Source organism: Ananas comosus, linkage group 3 (assembly GCF_001540865.1).
Source record: "Ananas comosus cultivar F153 linkage group 3, ASM154086v1, whole genome shotgun sequence".
NCBI classification, from domain to species: Eukaryota; Viridiplantae; Streptophyta; class Magnoliopsida; order Poales; family Bromeliaceae; genus Ananas; species Ananas comosus.
In genome coordinates, this window is record NC_033623.1 from 16,375,806 (window position 1) to 16,398,964 (window position 23,159).

At 35.1% G+C, this 23,159-nt stretch overlaps 1 protein-coding gene across 2 annotated transcripts; it reads right to left on the reverse strand.

Annotated features, from left to right (window-relative positions):
* Positions 1,592–6,501, reverse strand: LOC109707758. Of its 2 annotated transcripts, XM_020229288.1 has the most exons (3): positions 6,325–6,501; positions 4,081–4,136; positions 1,592–2,164 (listed from the first exon to the last, which is right to left on the reverse strand). In XM_020229288.1, the coding sequence occupies exons 1-3, from the start codon at positions 6,385–6,387 to the stop codon at positions 1,846–1,848; spliced, it is 438 nt and encodes a 145-aa protein (XP_020084877.1). In that variant the 5' UTR covers positions 6,388–6,501; the 3' UTR covers positions 1,592–1,845. The 2 variants fall into 2 exon arrangements, with proteins under 2 accessions (XP_020084877.1, XP_020084878.1); XM_020229289.1 differs by lacking the exon at positions 4,081–4,136 and having other exon boundaries at positions 1,592–2,152; positions 6,269–6,501.

The following is a 23,159-nucleotide window of genomic DNA, read 5'->3' on the forward strand; positions in this document are numbered from 1 at the left end:
GAGAGAGAGAGAGAGAGACAGTGAATGCGTGTATGTATTTGTCATTATATTTTCGAGCTATCAAGCAGCACAAGAAGAGTTGGTTTTTCTCTCTTTCTACTTGTGTCTATCTTCCTTTTATTCTGCAATCATCAGATAGAAATTTTATTCCCCTTTCGGTAGGACTTTTGTCTGTTCAAAGTTCAAACTGTGAGATACATTTTTAGGGTTCTCGCGTCAAGTCATCCATCTATTCCTGATGTCAAAGTTTTCCGATTTGAGTAGTTAAGTTGGATTTGAGTTTTAAGTACTTAGTTAGGCAGCTGGGAGCTTCAGTTGGAATTTATGTAATCAGTTCGACCTAACAGCGAGTCAAAGCAGCAGCCAGGGACAACTTATGGAAACGTTTCTAATTACCTCTAGTCAACAAGCTATATCCTTGATGGCAGTTGGGGTATAGTCATTTAAACTGTGTGAATCCTAAAGTTGCTACGTTCACCATTTCATTGAGTAATTAGATTGGTTGTTCCCGTAAATAGATTGCAGTGTAGCTGAATTACTGGCGCTCCCATTAATAAGCTATCCTGCTGGCCCATTCCAAAAGAATGAATGAGGCAGTCAGGCTTCTGGAGGAAGCTTATTAATTTGATAAAAAAGCCTCTTTTTTTATGTTTTCGTTTCATTTTTTTGAGAGAGGTAGCAGACCATCTTCTTTTTCTTTTTTTGAGAAATAAATGGCTATTTATTAGTGCAAGCGAATAAATAAGTGGATAAATACAAGCAAGACGTTTAGTGGGTATCGATGTTCTAAAGAATCTACTTTTTAAATATGAATCGAGAGTTGGATGGCATCCGCATAAGAAATTATATAGCTCTTTTTAGCTTCCCGGTGGACTCTGATCAGCTTGATAAAGTACACATCTAACTTGCTAGAAATTTACAGGCCCATACGGTACTTTTCATTTTTTATTGACAAAAAGATCAGACTGAATGGGCCGAAAAGGAGAGGAAGCCAAGTGGTGAGTGGAGTGGAGCTGATAATAAACTGTTATGAAACTTTTAAACTGACTAATTAGCTTTTTAATCTCTTGTCCATGCAACCAGTGTGGTGATTGTGGTGCCATCAGAAGCATTAGTGGTGACCTCTCCATGATTTCAGGAATTCACTCTGTAACACTTCACCAAGTATGATGGGGCTGCACACGACAGATCGATAAAGCCCGATAAAAATACTTCACATTGGGTGCAAATTATTCAGGTTCCCGATAAGAATCTTCACATCTGTTCAAATGATCCAGTTCCCACGTTTCGGCACTACACGTCTTTACTATAATCTTACATCAAAAGGTCCACGAAGAGATACATTATTTATCTATTTTATAAACCCTCATGCGCACCTAATCAACTGGCTGGCCACGATAGCTCCAAGGACAAGGCATACACAAACAAGAAGGTAAAGTGGCAGCCTACCAATATCCCAAGTAATTTCAGGAGACATCGACCACCTTGCTTGCACACGATCAATTAAATTAGTCATGATAGTTTAATAGCGTCTAAACTATGCACACGGCACTCATAAAAGATAAAGATATTGCGCGCGCAAGAGAGAGAAAGGACACCAATCCAAGCCGTAATAGCAGTAGTATATAACCACACCAAGTATCCAGTACACGGAGATCGCCACAGTAGTAGTAGTACATCACCAACATACACGTACACGCACGGAACGATACTGTGCATCCCATATATTATGCGTGCACTCTACTAGTGCAACTAGTGCTGCTTATTCTTTACTATTGCCACTCCTAATTAAGTAAGAACTGGTGCAGGCAGTGGGGCCTGCACGAATCCTAGTGCCCCACGGGTTTAGTTGAGGTCCGGGTGGTGGGGAGGCTTGTCGACGTCCTCAAGGGGGCGGAACCACACCTTCTGGTCCAGCACCGTCGACCCGCCACCATTCCCCGCCGCCACAGCAGCTGTGTTGCCCAGCCCGTCCTTTGGTCCGGCGGTGGCGGTGGCGGTGGCGGCGGCGGCGGGCCCAAAAACGCCAGTCGTAGGGTGCGGGCCCCAGTACTTGTCCGACACAGCAGCTTCGATCACATGGTCCGGCAACACCACCGGGTGCACCAGATCCTCCGCGTTCTTGTCGTACGATGAAGCGTGCACTCCTCTCCTGCAGATAATACTAAGATTTTAAACAAATTAAAGTCTAAATAAATAACTACAATATTTGGACTAAGAGTTGCAATCTTTCAGCCCTCTAAAAGGTTTGTACCCATACTAGCATTTCTCATCTTAAAAGTATTTCTCATCTTAAAAGTAATTTGGACGACGGACAAAAGAGCAATGGTAGTTCTATAATAACTTTTTAATTTAATTATAATTCTACAACTCTTAATTCCTAAAAATCATAATTTTTTTTCACTAGTTTTTATCAACCTTTCTTTACTACTAACATAATAATATTAAAAAAAGGTATATTACCAATCCTTTACTTAAAAGGTTGTATGCTGCAAGGCAACAACCTTTTATTAGATTATAGACTTTGGCATTTCTTCGGGTAAGAGAGAGGAAGCTGTTTCGTGTTATAGGGACAGTGTCATAGGGACAGAAGGGGCATTTTGGATATATATATATATATATATATATATAGAGAGAGAGAGAGAGAGAGAGAGAGTCTACTATATTCTTATGAGTACATAGTCCTACTTATAAGCTGTTTTTGATAATGAAGCTTCTAAATCGACAATCCACTCTGTTAAATATGATCTATAGTATTTGAAATTTCTAAAAACTAAATTTCGTAATTTTTTAAAATCATAATAAAATCCATTAAGTGAGAATAAAATAAACGGTTAAAATCGAATGATATCCTAAAGATGAATGATCGAATCCTTCAATTTAAGATTGGAATTATTGATCTTTATCTAGACAGTGAATAAAATTTTTTATCAAAAATTCAACAGATTTCGATTTTTTTACACAGTTAAACTAGTAAATATCTCATACCAGCCGTTAAAAATTATCAATTTTGAAATCTTTTGATCGCAAGATAAATAATATCAANGGGCCGTTGCATCTGCGTGTATCCGTAGGACCGCAATACCCATCTCACGGCTCACGTTAGTCATCGGTGCGGCTCTAATAAACGGGGGGAAAGAATCGTACGGCAGGCATGGTCCACCTCAAAAACGCGTGCGGAGTAATCGAGGGGCACACAAATCCACCGTCCAATGAGCCTCCAAATGAAATCAGGATCGTCAATTGATGGACGGTACGATCAAATTACCCGAGTGGTTAAAGCGATGGTTGTGTTCCTAGTGAAGTCCGACAGTGTTTTTTTGTCGTTTTGTGACTTCGCTCTCTTAGCATGTACGCTTTTACGCACAGCGAGTGCAGAAGAAAACAAGAGAAAAGACGGGAAAGAGTACAGAGAAAGGGAAAACCGGTACGGAGACGAAACAAGGGCGATAATTTCTCTGGGAATTAGTAGAGATGGCAAAATTAGTGCGGATAAAGAAACAAAGGACTTTGTGTGGAAAATATCATCGCCACACACTGAAAAATAAAAAAAAATAAAGGAAAAGACAGGGAGGGTGGGGGGAGGGGGGGAAGGGGGAGTAAAAGAACTCTACTGGAGATGTCCTTACAGAGTTGCATTGCATCTCTGGTAAAACAGAATAGATCCCCTCGAAATTTCAACTCTAAGATCCACAAAAGCAAGAGAACCTCAGAAAAAGGAAAACTAATTGAAATATATAACTAATTGATATATATCACTGCTTATAGTTGATACTTAGACTGTGTGCTTAATTAGCATATATGCACCGATCGCTAAAACAAACATAACAGCTAACACATCAAGAAGCAAAAATCACCAAATAATTTCACAACATCAGATGCTTAAAAAAAAAATAAAAAAAACCTACAACCAGTTATACCAGTGCTTAATTAGCATATATTGATCGATGCGACTAAAAGCAACTAATATATTAGCAACGATCAGTAGAGCAAATTTAAGAATTAACACACGGAGAGCAGCTAAAAAAATCGGTTGATCTCACGAGATCATAACAAATGCTGAGCAATTAGGAGATGTACCTTGAATCCGACGCAGCGAAAACCGCAATCGGAGAAGGATTTCGAGAGGCCCAGATCTGGTTCACGAATCGCTTCCCGAAGCTTCCCGCGATCGCTCGCCCCTTCGAATTAGCGGCCATGCAAAANATAAACGGTTAAAATCGAATGATATCCTAAAGATGAATGATCGAATCCTTCAATTTAAGATTGGAATTATTGATCTTTATCTAGACAGTGAATAAAATTTTTTATCAAAAATTCAACAGATTTCGATTTTTTTACACAGTTAAACTAGTAAATATCTCATACCAGCCGTTAAAAATTATCAATTTTGAAATCTTTTGATCGCAAGATAAATAATATCAAAAAATTATAAAATTTGATTTCTAAAAATTTTAAATGCTCTAAATAACGTTTAACGGTATGGATCGTCGATTCGAAAGTTCTACCATAAAAAACGACTTATAAATACAAAAACAATCGTACTCATAAGAATATAGTAGCCGAACTATATATATATATATATATATATATATATATATAGGTTTTGTGTGCTATTAGGAGCAGCCGTTTTCGATGATGAAGCTTCCGAATCGACGATCGGCTCCGTTAGACTTGATCTACCATATTTGAACTATCTAAAAAATAAATTTTACGATTTATCGATATCATTACCTACCGATCGTAAAGGTTCAAAATCAGATAAAATTTTAATAGAAAATTCTTTATACTATTTACAGCAAATTTAATATTTCTGATCGAAAATTTTAATACTATAGCACCACTTTTTGTGAGATTTTTATTTTCAGCCGTTGTTTTTTATTCCTTTCAATCGTTAGGTAAATATTATCGAAAAATAACAAAATTTATTTTTTAGATATTTCAAATACGCAAGATCAAGTCTAACGGAATCAATCGTCGATTCAGAAGCTTTATCATCGAAAACAGCTTAGGAACACTAAAGACCTCTGTACTCCTAATAGCACTCAGAAGACCTTCTCTCTCTCTATATATACATATATATATATATATATATATATATATATATATATATTCGTCCGATACCATCGGGGCAGGCGCCAAGAACGTGACAGGAACTGGAAATCGAGATGGATAAGAGCAAATCTCACTCGTACGCGTGGCCTCCGATGGAAAGGTTGGTGACTGACTACCAAACGATCAGGGCCGTTGCATCTGCGTGTATCCGTAGGACCGCAATACCCATCTCACGGCTCACGTTAGTCATCGGTGCGGCTCTAATAAACGGGGGGAAAGAATCGTACGGCAGGCATGGTCCACCTCAAAAACGCGTGCGGAGTAATCGAGGGGCACACAAATCCACCGTCCAATGAGCCTCCAAATGAAATCAGGATCGTCAATTGATGGACGGTACGATCAAATTACCCGAGTGGTTAAAGCGATGGTTGTGTTCCTAGTGAAGTCCGACAGTGTTTTTTTGTCGTTTTGTGACTTCGCTCTCTTAGCATGTACGCTTTTACGCACAGCGAGTGCAGAAGAAAACAAGAGAAAAGACGGGAAAGAGTACAGAGAAAGGGAAAACCGGTACGGAGACGAAACAAGGGCGATAATTTCTCTGGGAATTAGTAGAGATGGCAAAATTAGTGCGGATAAATAAATAAATAAATAAAGAACTTTGTGTGGAAAATATCATCGCCAGGCACTGAAAAATAGGAAAAATTAAGGGAAAAAAAAAAAAGAGGGGGAGAAGTCAAAAAAACTCTACCGAAGATGTCCTTACAGAGTTGCATTACATCTCTGGTAAAACAGAATAGATCCTATCGAAATTTCAACTCTAAGATCCACAAAAGCAAGAGAACCTCAGAAAAAGGAAAACTAATTGAAATATATAACTAATTGATATATATCACTGCTTATAGTTGATACTTAGACTGTGGAAGCAATCATGGTAATAGCACCGATCGCTAAAACAAACGTAACAACTAACACATCAAGAAGCAAAAATCACCAACTAATTTCACAACATCAGATGCTTAAAAAAAAAAAAAAAAATCTCACAACTAGTTATACCAGTGCTTAATTAGCATATATTGATCGATGCGACTAAAAGCAACTAATATATTAGCAACGATCAGTAGAGCAAATCTAAGAATTAACACACGGAGAGCAGCTAAAAAAATCGGTTGATCTCACGAGATCATAACAAATGCTGAGCAATTAGGAGATGTACCTTGAATCCGACGCAGCGAAAACCGCAATCGGAGAAGGATTTCGAGAGGCCCAGATCTGGTTCACGAATCGCTTCCCGAAGCTTCCCGCGATCGCTCGCCCCTTCGAATTAGCGGCCATGCAAATCAGCAAATGAGAGGAGTGAAAATAGGAGAGAGAGAGAGAGAGCGAAAAGAAAGGTAAAAACGAAGGGAAAGGGATAGAGAATGGACGGGCCCTTTTCCATTGGTAGCACCAGCTATTTATAGCCTCGCCCGCACTCACTCCCACAGCCCACCAACCCGCCCCGTTTACTACGCCGTTAACGTTTTCATTCCCTTCTATTGACGGCGCTCCTAACGGCGTTAGAGCGGAGGCAAGCCACGTGAGTGGAGCGAATATTTTGGAGCATATTCTACATACAGTCCGAAGCGTCCCTCCAGATGCTGTTGGTCTCCTGCTAGTGCATGAAATTACCAAAACGCCCCGCGACGTTTGGTCTGGTCACTGACACGGTGATAGTAGCCAAACTAACCGACAAAAATAATCTGTTATACTTCTGGTAAAAAAAAAAAAAAAAAGTTAAAATATAGTGAATTGCAGGAATATTCTTACAAAGTTCAATTTTCATAAATTATTTCTATAAAAATCTAAATATATTTAGATATGTTCCTTTGATTAGCATCCGTTAGAAAACTGTTTATTTTTTAACAGTAGATTTGTGAAATAACATTTTTACCCTCACAAATATGTTTGTTCAAAAGCTCTAGCTGGTATACTTTTGCAGAAATGCCCTCACAAATATCCTTTTTTTTCTTTCTCTTCTTTTTTGGGCTACTGGAGCGGACGGCTCCGGCGACGTCACGGAGCTTGTCGGAGTTGTGGCCGACGAGGACGAGGTTGAGGCCCGCAGCGGCGATGCGGAAGGCGATGGTGCGGCTGATTTGGAAGCGCTCGTGATGACGGCCCCGCGAGCACGACGATCACATCATCAACGACGACAATAACGAAGAAGAAGAAAGAAGAGAAAAGGAGGAGAAAAAAGAGGATACGAAGAAGAAGAATAAGAAGAAGGAGGCAGCGGAAGTTGTTGTCCGGCAGCCGCCACACTTACCTCAGCCGAAGGCGCCGCTGGGGATGGCGAGGTCAGCGCCGATCTCTCACGAGGAGCACCACCCGATCTTTCTTCTCCACCACGATCGTTTGCCGCATCTCCTTCCTCGCGAGCGACGGCGACGACGGCCACTCCGACAAGCAGAAGAGGGAGAGGAAGATGAAGAGAAAGAGGAAGAAGAAGAAGAAAAAAATTATCAATTCACCCTATTAATTAATCATGGTTAAATATTTTAACTGTGGTTAACTAAATTTCTGTAACAGATCCTAATGGTAAGCACATATCTGAATACATTAAGATTTTTGCTGGAATAACTTATGAAAGTTGAACTTTGCAGGGATATTTGTAATTCATCATATTTGTAGGGACCTATATAAAATTAACCAAAAAAAAAATGTCATAGCTGTAATCCCAGCTTCAGAGATTGGAAGCAATAAAATAAATTGGTATTATTTTATGATTATTATTACTATTATTAAAAACGATTTCAAAGTCAGTATAAGTTAATGCCCGTCTAGTGTGGAGGGAAACTTGATCTCAGGCTCTTAATAGGGGACGTTTGGATCTAATGGAACTCAAATGCTATGTTATTTAAATTTTTTTAAAGTATAATTATTTTCTATTATTTATTTTAATATAACTCGTATAGTGTTAAATTTAATTACCTTTTTCGTTTGTTTCGATGTAATTTGGTACTGATAAAATTAATTTTTTGAGTTCTATTGTTCATTTTGATACTTCTATAAAATTTAATTTATTAAATAATTAAATTTTCGTTATTGTTTGGAAGTAAACTTAACTTATTGTAAAAAAAAAAATATCTCTAATTCATTTTAAAGGAAGTAGAGTTTAGATTCTAATATTTAATAAATTTTTTAGTTAAAGTTGAGAGTAGTGAAACTTGAGTTCAGTACTTTAGAGAAAACAGTCAAAAGTAAGTAAAATGAAGGTCTAACGTAATTTAAATTACAATATTTTTTAACTTGCACCAAAAGAAATATTAAAATAATGAAACTTAAGTTTCACCCCTCCAATAATCAAATAGCCCTTTAAATGAAAGTAAAAGATACCTATCAAACCGACTGTTCATAACACAAATAGTAAAGAGTTTAGTGGTTGGTATTCGAGATCCCAAATTCGAATACTAGTTAATTAATATTTTCAGCTAAGTTTATTATTTAAAGAAAATAAGCGCAACGGATAGCATGCTATATTTTTTTTAAAAAAAAACGACAAACTTTATATCATTGTGGTTGATTAGTTTATCCTGCCATTGGCATCTAGCACGAAAAAAAGTTGTTCATTTATTGGTTTATTATGCATTTGTTCTCCATCGTATTATTTGCCCGTTATAGACTAGCTACTTGAGTGCGGCATTAGAAAATTTGAAATTTTTAAGTTGGTTTTCTTTGTCCTAGAAGTGGAAGAATTTTATTTCGAGTGCTTTAACTTTAGAAAACTTTTTTTTTTTTTCTTGTTGTAATGCAATCTCCTATCTTTTGTATTATTAAAAATTTCTTTTGGGATGACTATTGCCATATATAGAGGAATATTGACTAAACTAATATTCGATATTGCGTGAAGAAAGGCCAGTGAATAGTGGTACGTTTTTGTCGAGCTTGCAACATGACAATTACTTTATCTTTCTAAGTTAACCTTAAACTTATACATCTTCTTTAGGATATGTGTTGCATCGATGCTCAAATTTGCGTAATCCATATGGAATTGGATATGATATTCTACTATAAATATTATTTTCTCATCAATTACCACTAAAATCAAGACTTGCATCTTTGAAGAGAACTGTTAGAGAAAGTCCCAATAATTTATTCTTTATAAGCATTCTTCTATTTGCACTAGATTTTTGAAAATTTATATTTTTTTAATTTGCATGTTCTGAATTTTCTCACTGCTATAAAATAACGGAGAAAAAATAAAAAAATTATGTTATAATTAGTTCTAAAATTTTCCCCCCCTTTCCTTAAAACTCAACTATTAGGTCATTTCCTAAATTATGTCAGCAATTCCCAGAAAAGTCAAGAGTCGGTGGCAAGAGAATTTGTTCGGATAAGAATTAAATAATTGCTCACGAAAATGTAATTGTCGTCTCCATTAAATTAAGTTGTTCGCCTATGACTACTCTTCTATTATCTTCTCAGTACGTACTCCCTAGCTTTGTACTAAGAGGAGTACTTCTATATAGCTTTCTAATGTTATTTTAGCTAAAAAGATTAAAAAAACAAAATAGCAGTGCATTATTTAAATTATTGTCGATTAGTTAGATTTCATGGTATAGCGTGGTTCATCTTATACACCATTATATAATTTTTTTCTTTTGAATTTGGCATTCAGGTTGGAGGAAAGATTGTGTCTTTTCATTAAAATTTATAAACAGTTTTCTAGTTTTATTTTTTATCTATTATTTTTTGTTCAAAGGAAGCATTAAAGTAAGACTACAAAGACAACTCGGAAAGCGCCGCGAAGCTTCCTCGGCGTCATTTCAATTCCCAGATGTTAACTTTGAATGAAGTTCCTGTCACTGTCGAACACTTACAATTCAATGGGAGATATTTTTGGCCCACTCTATAGCTTTGATCATTAAAAGTTGATATAATCAACTGTAATTAACTTGAGCATCCTCCACATGTCATAGTTTGATAGGCATTTAATACCATATATTGTCTAAGAGTTGATTAATATGGATTAGCCACCGCTAAAACGACATTTAACAGTAAATCAGCAACGTCGGTGGTTATTAATTAATAGCAATGATAAAGTTCGTGGTTTAAAAAACGAAAATTTTCATTAGATGAAATATTTATAGAGGCTTCAAATGGAAGTACCTACTTGGTGTAATAGGAAATATAAAAATACAAATTAATTAAAAATAAAAGGAAAAAATTTTAAAGATTTCACACAGAATTTCGAATCTACTAGGGTGAAAAACAAAATCAGTTTAGATGCTACCTGTCTTTATCCCACTTTTGGAAAGGCCCACTAAGGAAGGCAAGCGGCTCCTTTGTTCTTAAAAAAAAGGGGTAATTGATACTCCTGAAAATATTTCGATTTTTTAATTTATCTTTTTTAAAAAATTAATATTAAAAATATTATTTTTATATTCAAGTTATTTTAAATATATCTCTAGGGTTAAATTTTGTTAGTGAACTGTTATCAATAACCATTATTTCTGTGAAATTGTTATTTTATCCTTTCAAATATACTTTCTTTTTGAGAGATAGGTAGCACGCTACCAGCTTCGTTTATTTCATTAAGAAATAAACTTAGCTGAAAATGTGAATCAACTAGGATTCGAATTTGGGTGTCGGATACCAACCACCAAGCACTTTGCCACTTGCTCTAGGGACGGTCGGTCTTTCAAATATACTTTCTATCGTCACCAACTTTTCTTATTTGCCATTCAGTTAGGAAAAAAAAAGTATTTTAATTTTTAATCTTTTCAAATATACTTTTCTACTATCACCAACTTGTCTTATTTGCCCTTAAGTTAAAGACAAAAGAGATATATATATATTTTTTAACTCTGTTAGATATTTAACTCACGTTTAATCTGAAATAACTTAACGGGTAGTAACTGCAGGGGCATTTTGAATAACAGAGAAATATATGAGGGATATATTAAAAACCAAAAAAAGGAGTAAATTAGATATTTTTGAAATTTTGAGAGGTATATGGACAATTATCCTTTCTTAAAAATATTATGAAAAAAATCTTTTAAGAAAAATATTTTTGTGATTTTCTTTTTCAATTTTTTGTCCTTCTAGTTCTTAAAAAAATATTTTTTTCATATTTTATGAGAAATTAGTGTTTTTGTTTTTCAAAAAAAGGTTCAAAAAACAAAAACAATAATTTTCCGTAAAATCTAGAAAAATGTTATAAATTTTTTTTTCCTTTTTTAAATTAAATGCGCTAAAAAAAAATTCATAAAAAACAATCTTTTCCATGCATTTCCTAGGAACGAAGCAGCACTTAGAAAGCTCTATTATTTAATCTCATCCAAAATGAAACTTTGTTGACAGATTGGAGGTTTTTTTTTTTTTTTTTGAGAGAATGACATGCTACCCGCTTCGTTTATTTCGTTTAAAAATAACAAAACTGGAAATGTGAATCAGCTAGGATTCAAACTTGGGTCTCGAATATCAACAACCAAACTTTTTTGCCACTTACGTTAGGAACAGTCGGTTGCCAGATTGGAGTTAAAAGTAAAAAAGTGCAATAAAGTCTAAAAATAACGACTTCCGTTCAGAGCCTTCTGTTTTGCTGATGTTTGGATGGATTGCCATAAACCATAAACTCCAATTGGTACTGCTGAAATATTCTTTATAGACAAATACTATACCCTACTGTAGAACTAAAACTTTTTTTCATTCTCACAAGACAACCCATGTTCAAGAACAAGAATAGACAAAAAGCTAAAAAATCTAAGGTATCGTTTAGTTTAGAGATAAGTAAAAAATAGTTATTCTAGGGATAAGTATAAATTGAGGTATAAGTCAAGATTAAATTAATTTTATGTTTAATTGAAAATTGGGTTATTTCTAGGAATAAAAAAAATAACGTTTGGTTAAGTAAGATGGAATAAGAATTAAAGTGGATAGTTATAAATAAAAAATAATGATATTATCCCTATCCTAATATTTGAATTTGAATTTTTAAATTATATATATATATATATTTTGAAATCTAAAATTTTAATTTTTAAATTTCAAAATTTCAAATTAAATTTTAAAATTTAAAATCTCAAAATTTAAATTCAAAATTTTAAATTTTAAATTTTAAATTTCAAACTTTAAATTTAAGATCAAATTTAAATTTAAAAAATATAAAATATCAAATTTTAACATTTAAAAATTTAAAATATCAAATTTAAAATTTAAAATTTAAAATTTTGAAAATAAAAATAGGGGTGGAACAATTAATAAAAATAATTTATTATAATAAATTTATAAATTTGATAATAATAATTTTTTTAATAAATTTATAAATTTTTTATTATTAATAATTAATATTTTTTAAAATTCTACTTAAGCTTAAATTTAATAAAAAAAATTTTTATAATATTTAAATATAATTTATTATTAAATTTATTATAATATTTAATATTTAAATATAAAATAATATGGATTAATATAGGATATTAATAATTAATAATAAAATAATATATTATATATATACTATTATATTTATATAATTTAGTTTTAATTTAATTTATATTTTTAATAAATTTGAAATTAAAATTTGGAATAGCACTATTCCATCAAAATAATTCCTTACTATCCGGAATAGTCGGGAATAACAAAATTTGACTAGATAAAATATTCCGGCCAAAAATTATTTCGTTTGGCGAATAGCGGAGTAACATTCGTTATTTCCGCTTATACCGCAACCAAACGGGCCTAAGAAAATGTTCACGGAATTAGATTAGTTTTTCATCCCAGAATATATTTGTGACGTGAGAGATTGCACAGATTAATGGTCAAATCTAGAAAACTATACAAGAAATATATAATGTAATTGCGTCCCATGAATCAGATTGGTCCCACTGCTGGGCCCAAATCTACACAGCGTGCGTGGCGTGGCGGGTGGGATGTGTTCGGAGATTGACCCATTGAGTTGTGTTGGACATAAAAGATGATAAGTTAGGAATTAAATGGCCGTGCCGGACCGTATGACGGGGAGTACTTATCCTAGTTAGTAAATTTGCGAATAATACGTAAATTATTCGTAAATTTTTTAATAGCCGAATTAAACGCACTAAACGTATTTTGTTTCCAAAAGTGCGAAAAAAAAAGCGTTTTTATCTCCAAAAATAATTATCAGTGAATATTCGCGATTTCCAATAATTCGCTCAAAAATCGGCGGCGACGCTCGCGTTGTCGTCCTCCTCCGCCGCCGCCCTATGCCGGCGCCGGAGCAAGAGGGCTGCAGCTACGGTTCCTGCCTCACCCGACGCATCCTTTTCGCCAAAAAAACGACCTGGCCAGTCGGCGACGCTCGTCGTCGTCCTCTCCTCCGCGCCGCCCTGGCCGATGCGCGGAGCAAGAGGGCCGCGGCTACGGTTCCATCTCGCCCGACGCCGTCTGCGACTCCTCGTGCGTCCGCAGAAAAAAAAAATGAATAGAAAAAAATCACGGCGTTTGCGCGCGGTCTCGCAGGAAAGACAATGCCGCGGTCCACGAGCGCCATTGGCCTCGGTGGACCGGATGACGTGGCTCCTCTCATTATATATATATATATATATATATATTATATATTATATATATATATATTTTATTTATTAATATTTTAAATAATATTATAATATTATTATCATAATTTTAATATATATAATTATTAAAAATTATAAATAATAATATATATATAGTATATTAATTTTATATAGCCGAATTTTTTATTCCGAATTTTTAATGATAAACGTATATTACCCGTATAAATCACGTTATCCGAATAATTACCGAATCCGTTTTTTAGTCGTATTTTTCAACGAATTTAAAAATTAGAAGACGAATTTTATCGAAATTATATCCGTACCGAATTTGCCGAATCCGAATTAACTAACTATGGTACTTACTCGACCCGAGATGTCACCGCCCTTTAACTAACTATGGACTTACTTCGACGAGATGTCACCGTCCTCTCGCGTGCGCATATTGTTACGACCTATATTAAGACCTGGGAGAGGCTCCATTGCCATATATATTTCCCTGAGAATTTTATTTTGCTTTTGATCATTGATGAGATCACTCACGAGTTCAAATTTTTATGAAAGTATGGGGTTTAAAATATTCTTTGGCATTATTTAGTTTTTTAATGCCTTTTAATTAGGCTCTTTTGATTGATGTTGCCTTTTTTTAAAAATTAATTTTAAACACTAATTATACATAGTTAAAAATTAACCATAAAGATTCGCTTAATTGCAATGAATTCTAACTAAATAATGAGTAATAATTTATTGAAAAAAATTATAAAAATAAAAAATATTTTTATTTTTTTTTTATGTCAAAGTATCAAACAATACTTGTATGTAAGAATTGCGATGCAATTTGTCATCCCTTCTGCACATAAATTATATGTAGATTTATATTTTGAAAAAATTAAAGAAATAGTAGCGACGTCTACGAGGCGTTAAAATTTTGTTAATGCACGTGATTCGATGAAATGTTTCAGGCGTATGCCTCACATGAAATATCTGTCTGCGAGAGAAAACCCTTCTTCCTCTGCGGCATGCCAACTAAAGCATGGGCACGAAGAGAACCAAAAAAAAAAAAAAAAAAAAAAAAAAGGAAAAGAAAAAGAAAAAGACCACCAAGTCATCAAACAAAGATCTAAATGGGCCGGGCCCGGCCCGACCTTCATTCCTCTTTGAAACCCCGCTTAGGACATGATCCGGCCCGCAAAAAGAAGGGCGTAAAATCAAAATGGGCCGGGCGCAGAGTCTTCATCTTAAACCCTTCCCCGTTTCTCTCTCGCTCGCCAACTCCGACACGTCAAACCCTTTCACGGGGCGGCCGCCACCCTCCTCCGCCACGGCGCCTCGTTCCATTCCAGGTAGAAAACTTCAAAGCATAACAAAATAAAATTTGGTTTACATACTAGTTCTAAATAATCACAAATTATTATTCTTTTGATTTCGATATTAAGAGGTAGAGCGGGAATTACTTGTTGTGCAAGTATATATTTATGTATATCTTTTGATGATACGAACCCTAATTCAAATCAATTCACAGATTTGCAGCTACCAGGTAGAAACCTGCTTTGATCATCAATTGGACGCTCTTCAAATTTGTCGCATATAGAAAAAGAGAAAGGTAAAGTTACTATATAATCATGTATTCATATGTTACGCGCGTTTGGGGCAATTCAACAAATATCTTAAGAGCGTAAAATTTAGAGTGTAAGTGCTTTCCATGAGAGATCACTTGATAAATTATAGTTAGAAGCTGTTAATTAGCATGTTCGAAATTATTTGTTGTAGTTAATATGATATAGTAAGGTAGTGTTTGGTTCGGGAACAAGGGAGAGAATAAGCCCTTGTTCCCCCCTTTGTTCCCAAACGCAGCGTTTGGTAACCGAGAACAGTAGTTTTCGGATTTTTGGAACTAGCTGGTATAAGACTGGAACTAGCTGGAATTGTTGTTCTACCTTTTTCCTGGAACAAGCTTGTTCCCGAATGAGAACAAGATTAATTAAATATAAATTTAAAATTTAATGATAGTAAACTATTAATTAATCTAATTAATATATTTGAATTATTATCTATTGCTTAAATAATAAAATAAATAAATAAATAATGAATTATAATTAATTATTTATAATTAGATAATAATAATTATTAATTTAATAATTATTATTTATTAATAATTATTAATTAAATAATTATTATTAATAATTATTATTCTTAAGAAATAGATAATCGATATTATTATTAATTTATTATTTATAATTAATTATTAATAATTAGATAATTATTATTAATTAATTTATTACTTATAATTAATTATTAATAATTTTACTTATAATAATTAATATAAGTAATAATGTTAAAAAATAATTAATTAATTAATTAAGTAATAATTATTAAAAAAATTCATATAACTAATTAAGTTACTCATTAAAGGAAAAAAAAGAGGAGGACCGTAATAAAGAAAGCCAGGAAAGGAAGTATTATTACTTATAAAATAGAAATATAAAAATAAGTATAATTAATTAAATTAAGTGAAATAGTTAAATTAATAATTATGAATGTGAGTAGGGGTAGGGGATTGTTGAGTTTATCTAATTTATTATTATTTATTTCTTAACTTATATTTGAATGTATAATATATCTAAGATAATATAATGTTAATTTCAAATTATAACTTTTGATTCCTTCTATTCATTTAACCCATCCAATTGAGAACGCTATTTACCTTATTCCTAGTAACAACCATGTCATCGCAAACAGGTAAAATTGGCTCTACGTTCCTCGCTTATACCTGAAGCTTCGTACCTATCCTATGCCGGAACAACATTCTACGTATACCATGAAGCTCAAACCAGCCTAAATACGAGCCTCATTATAATGAGGACATAATAAGATGTAAATATCATATTATCATGTCTTTTCTACTAACTCTGTTTTTCTTTTATATTAATTTCTAATTTTTTGTCGGAATCAATTAGTGTACCTAACAATTTTATGGATAATGAGTGGCCCTCAAATAATCCTCATCGTATCAGGTTCTGTTACACGAAATCGATAATCCTTATGATATCAAGTCTCTTTCGTCTCTTCTTCCATCCTGAACTAACTTTAGTATAATTGGAACTACGATTTTAACAATAGTGTAACTAATATATAGACCTTAGTATCTACAACCGTTGGCATGGTAGTGCCTCAGAGCACCAATTGAATGATTCATTCATAATAGCATGATGTACTTTATCTTGACAATTGATGGTTTAAACGAACACGTAACGGATTGCAATATTTTCTAGTTGAAGTCATTTGATGGGAAAACATGCTGAGTGTTTATTTTCATCTTATTCTATACCGGCATGTGGTTAAGAGATCGGGGCTAAAATATAACACACTTATTGTGACGCAATTGATTACGGTGACGTACAGACGTTACAATTATATCTGTCAAAATATACACTGCAACTATACTACCGATGTGTTATTGAATAGACCTAAGTTCATTATTATGCGATATTTTTATTCCAAGCTAGCATATTAGTGTAAGCGCTCCAAATTTCCACATCGTATCGGATCTTGATGCTCCGATTACTGTAATATAACTAGCCCTACACCTATTAATAATAAATGTCGTTAAGTATTTTGGACTGGTTGTTGGGGCGTCCAACAAGTTATTACGCTGCAGGTTTGGTTTTTTACAATTTTGTAATCAAACGACCGAATAACCACCGGAAGTGAGAAGATAAGTGCTATCGGGGACACCAATACTACACCAACCGTTGGGGAGCCACGTCTCTTGAAACCGTAGAAGCACCTCTAGAATCTCACATGTTGTCTGAATACTGTTCGCTGATGACCGGTTTGTATCTGTGATCTGGTTGGACCGACGCTGGACTCATGGTCTAAACAGGGTCGGAGTTTTGTAACGCTCCCCAAAATCCCACCAATCGATGAACCTGATGCCACGTCCGGGTCCAAATAGGCGAGAGTTTGGGACCTCGAATGTCCGGCACATCGTCATGGATATCTGATTCCTCGATCGTTTTATAATGAGACTCCTTACATCCGCTATTAATCAATAAATGGCTTAACGCATTTTTGCCGATTTTTGGGCCCCACGAGTTATTATTTCTAAGCCACGCCGGTTCGTATACACCTTTGGTATATACAGCCGAATACCAGCACGGACAGTCGTTGAGAGCTAATGTTAATCGCGACAAACTGCTACACGTAACGATTGGTGAAAGGCACCTCTTTGAACCCATAAAGTAGCCAGCCGGGCAGGAGCCACACTTCTAGAACTCACCATCCCTGATAATACGGTTCTTGTCCTGCTGACCTGGTTGATTCTCGACGAGTAAGTCAGGTCTAAACGGTGGTTTGTAACTCTCCCAGATGAGTTCCACAATCGATAGATACTGATTCTCGATTATTATACTATATGCCGTATCACCTAGTAGAGAGAATGCAGTTAAGCCATTTTGGGCTGACTGGGTTTTGGCCCAAACGAGTTATTATCTGCTGGCGGGTCGATTCGCTACATATTAGTCGAATGCGGAAAGGTTTAGTCGGGTCCCTCGCTTGGCACGATTCGTGTCCGTCCTACGCTTATTTGGCGACCCCGCGATTTGTTGTGGCCCTGTGCTTACCTGATCTGCTTCCGACTGTTGTAGCGGTCCTGTTCTCTGTCCGATAATTATTCGATAGCATAAAACTTCCGCTTCTTAGCAAATTTTTCTATTTAAATTTTGCCGTATTTTAGCCACGAATTAGTGTTTACATTCCTTTCCCTACATCAAAGAAGGAGCAAAGTGATTGCACCGAATTGAGCCTTAGGCTGTGGAGATGTTAGTGTGAATGGAAGTAGATATAAAGACTCTTGTGCGTCACATTTGCAAAACGCGGCAAATGAGAATCTGCCTTCATAGTACCAATTATGTGTTTGCCCATATGTACCGGAAAGAACATAAGATATAACATCATAGATCAGCAAGCTATGACGGAGGGACAGATATTTTCGTGTAGTTGCTATCTCATACTTCAGTCACTAAGCTTTTACTACTGACATGTTTACATGAAAAGTTCTTTCAGGCGGCGACTCAATAGGACTATGGGTACCGGTATGCAGATTTTCCCCCTTTTCATATAAATTTCATGCCTGAAATTGGTTGTAACGGATTTGTCTATACTATCCGAAAGCCTCACACAAAATTCGAGACGCCCTTCGGTCAAAAGCTATTTGTTGATACAGGCACTATATGAGGCTACGTTCTTTGACCAATACTTGTCTAAGCTTTCATTGTTTGCTCGTCGAACTCAATATAATCAATTCACTTAAGATCCTTAATCGCACCTAGTACGTAGACAAAGGCAGTGACCTACGTCATCGAATAGTTATTTACTATTCATTACATATATGATTCTCTTCTGTTTAATGCCGCCCGATGTTTAAGCACTACTATCGTAACTCTTGTGGTCTATGATCCCACCTTATTGATTCTTCTTTCTGTCAGAGAGAATCCGAAACAAACCAGAAGGTAAAGCGTAGCGTCAATCAAGTGAACCTGTTATTATATAAGGCAGAAGATGAATTAGTTCATGAGGTATAATTGAATTAACTACTAATCTTGGATATATAGCTAACTCTGTATATATATACTGACATATAACGTTGAATATATGCTACTCTCTAAGTTTGATTATTTTTTAAGGCACTATTTATAGTTACCGACTTCCTCATTCCAGACTCAGAAGTTTTACTTTTCTAGTTTCATCCGCTGTGAGCACCCTTGTTCCAGACAACAGTAATTTGCTAATGTAGTTATTTAAGTATGCCAATACTTGCTCTTTGTCTTAATTACTCCCTGTTTTATGTCCTTTTTTTCTATTATTAACCCAGATTGGATAAATTAGAACCATTATAAAATTTGAACTTTTGCGTCCCATTGGAGTTTTCACAGCTTGTCTACATATTGTGTGTAAGTTGATCTTTATTTCCGAATGTGAATGAAGCAAATTGAGTGGACAACCCAGAGCCTTTGCCTTCTAAGAGCACCTAGCAATAGCCTTGATAGCGATTAGATCCGTCCCTTTCTAAACTTTCACCCTGTTCGATCTTCGCCATGATTCCACGGAGGTGTGCTTCCATATCACGTGCTTGTTGTGCCTATTCATTGATTCCAATCTGTCACTCATGGTAATTTGCGATGCATGTCCAACAGCTGAAAAGAGTGATACCTTGGTCTTTTGTTCTTAAGCTGTAGAAGAGCATCGCTCTTTAAATTAAAAGATGACTAACATTGAAAAAGCCAAACAAAATTGTATCTTCTAAACAAGCTTTGTGAGTTCGTCCTAAAATGAAAATTGGGAATTTTAATGTGAAAGGGATCATATCACGTCGCTGGTACAAATGTAATTTTCGGCTATAGAACTATTGTCCGTTCAGCTTTTTTACTATATATTCTATGACTAAGAATCCTTAATGCCTATGAGCAATTGCTTTCACAATTTTAGAAAGGATCTTTTGGCAAGATACATGCAATTATTATTTTGCACAAAACGTCGCTAGATAACTATCTAGAATGCTACATGGTTATTTGTCATACCGTATTCGAACACTTTTACATATTATAAAAAGTTGTCTCACAGAATTCCCATCTCGAAATAAAATGATGCAGCGGAGATTGTAGCAGTCTGTTTATATGGTGAGTCGAATAGCATTGCGCGGCCTGCTAGCTTAACTTATTGTCCGTCATTGAAAGGATGCTTATACTGCTGGCCATATTTTTCCCTTCACTTGTGATTAATTTTAGTTGCTCAAAAGTTATCAAGAAAGCACTGCAGTTAAAATATGCTGTATTGATATATTTCCAGTTCATTTTTGTAATGACTTGAATAGTACTTATCTTGATTTTCATTTGCATCAACAACTGTACCATATTTCTTTTTTGTCAGTTGAAGAACTATATCCAAAAAAAAAATTGGTCAAGTTGGTTGTTAAAGCTGACAGATGTCTCCAAAGCTTTCGAGAAAAGTTAAAAATCTTAGTAGCTGCTCGAATTCATGATGCTTCAGCATGATAATTTGGTGTAAATATAGTTGTTTTATAGTTCGAGTAGTGTTGCCACTTATTGTAGTTGAATATCAAACCATTTTTCATTGTTCAGCTTTTGCACAAACATACATTCACTAAGGTGAAATTCCTTTCAATTGTGGCAGACAGGACAAATTTGTGTGTGGAATATCCCTGACAAGTAAGATTTAGTTGCAAAGATAGGGTGGAACGCAAAATACTTTTGGCATTTCCATCTCCCTTCTTTTGTTATTGTAAGTTGCAGGATTGCCAAATCTATTTTACTTGTAGTTAGAGCTTAAACAGAAAAATGCATGACAATCGTAAGATGATCGTGCCCTCGTTATATCCACATTTATGGGAATTGGCACATTAATGTCTATAGGCTATCTCTGCAAAATAATTTCTATCACTTTTGTACATAACAAAATGCTTAATGGTACACCTTTTCTAATTTCCATATCTATTCTTCGAATATGATACTTTTGCAAGTCCAGAATGCACTAGAATTCTCAAGATAACCGAGTAGTTTTTATCCATGTTGATTGTACTCTATATGAGTACGAGTACATCCTTGTTAGAAGCATGCCCTTTTTTCTATTGGATATCTGCGAATTCCTCTTATTAGCGTGTTTAGATAATCAGAGTAAATATTTAATGATATCTTATTCCGTAAAATCTTATCACTGAAACTAGAGTATGGTATAATCGAATATAGATATATTCGAGCCTTCACAATAATTTTTTGACATAAAAAATTATCTGTAAATGAATATATATGCTACAATATTTGATTCAAGAATTTTTAAAGTCGATAGATGTGTCGGGATCAAACACTTCAAGGTCCTCTTCCGATGTGTATAGCGGAGCGAATACAAAAACGAGCCCCCAGAGTTAAAAGGAGTGTCGTTGAAAAGAGGAGTGAATTGTATAGGATTCTGGAGAGGCTCTGGGTATGCCCGCCCTAGCCCCTCTATCTCGCGCTCAAGCGAGTGTTAGCAGTTTCCAAAGGCACAGGTTGACACGATAGGGGAGATGGCGGGATGCACAGTTCTCCTTCCTCATTTAAATCGACCTATAGAATCTAAAATCGGCGGTACGTGGACCGAAGTGTCAACAAGATATGGAGGCTCCGAATACGGACTTAAGTCTAAAGTATATCTGTTGAGCTATTTCTTATAAAAAAAACTTCCCTACCAGCTGAATCCTTGTAAGATAGAGGAAGGACCGGGGACATTGCCGTGTATTGTGGCAGGCATACATGCCGATCAGTGACATCTATCACGCTGTAATCAGCATTGCCTTAATGTTTTTATGGAATAGGCCCTTGAGACGTCCAGCGGAATTGTTGACGATTGTGCACGTAGCTCTTGAATAGGTGGAAGGGGGGGAACGGGGGCAGAAAGAACAAAGGGACTAGCCGATTAGCTGCATGCTGATAAGCATATGAAAGTCGGAACCCCACCTTATCTTTCGGAACATCCCATGGAATCCGTGCTAGAGTGCAAGGCCTCAGCAGCTTATCATTTCTTGGAAAGAATCTCTATATTTTTTTTTTTTCCTTGTACGTTCAGGTTTTTCCGTGTTTTCCGATAGCCCTGCTGCCTTCATCCTTGTAGTACTAATTCATACTTTTAATGAATGAAAGCAAGTAGCGTTCTACTATCTCTCTAAACAAAAAAAGAAAACAGCCTTTCGCCCTTCTATTTATATAAAAAATTTTATACCGAAAAAATTATATAACATAACTTCTTTGGCCATCAAATTAATTTATTGTCTAACTGTTTTGTTCGGATCACGGCTGTATGATTAGAATTTTAAATAAACTATAAACTTGATGGTCACTCAATCAAACTCTACAGTCTATATCGAATGAGTGGAGATTCTTGGATTGAATGGAATCGATTAGTTAATAATTTGCAGACATACGTACGGCTTTCAGATGTTGAAGAGAGAGAGAGAGAGAGAGAGAGAGAGAGAGAGAGCGAATGCGTGTATGATTGTTCATATATTTCGAGCAATCAAGTCAGCAACAAAGATTGGAGTTTTCTCTCTTCTACTGTCTATCTTCCTTTATCTGCAATCATCAGATACGAAATTTATTCCTTTCGAAGAACTTCGCTCTGTTCAACGAGATCCATTTTTACCATTCTCGTGTCAACTCATCCATCTATTCCGATCGTCAAAGTCTATCTGAGTAGTTAATTGCGATTTTACATTTTAATACTTGTTAGGGCAGCTCGATATACATGAATTATCGTGATCGTTCGACTAAAACCAGTCCGAACGCAGCGAGGACAACTATGAAAACGTTTCTAATTACCCTCTATCCAACAACCTATACTCCTTGATGCATTTGGGGGTATAGTCATTAAACTGGAATCCTAAAAGTTGCTACGTTCAACCATTCAATTGAGAGTAATTTAGATTGTTGTTCCTCGTAAATAGATTGGAGTGTAGCGAATTACTGGCCTCCCATTAATAAGCCTATCCTGCTGGCCATTCCAAAAGAATGAAGAGGCACTCAGCTT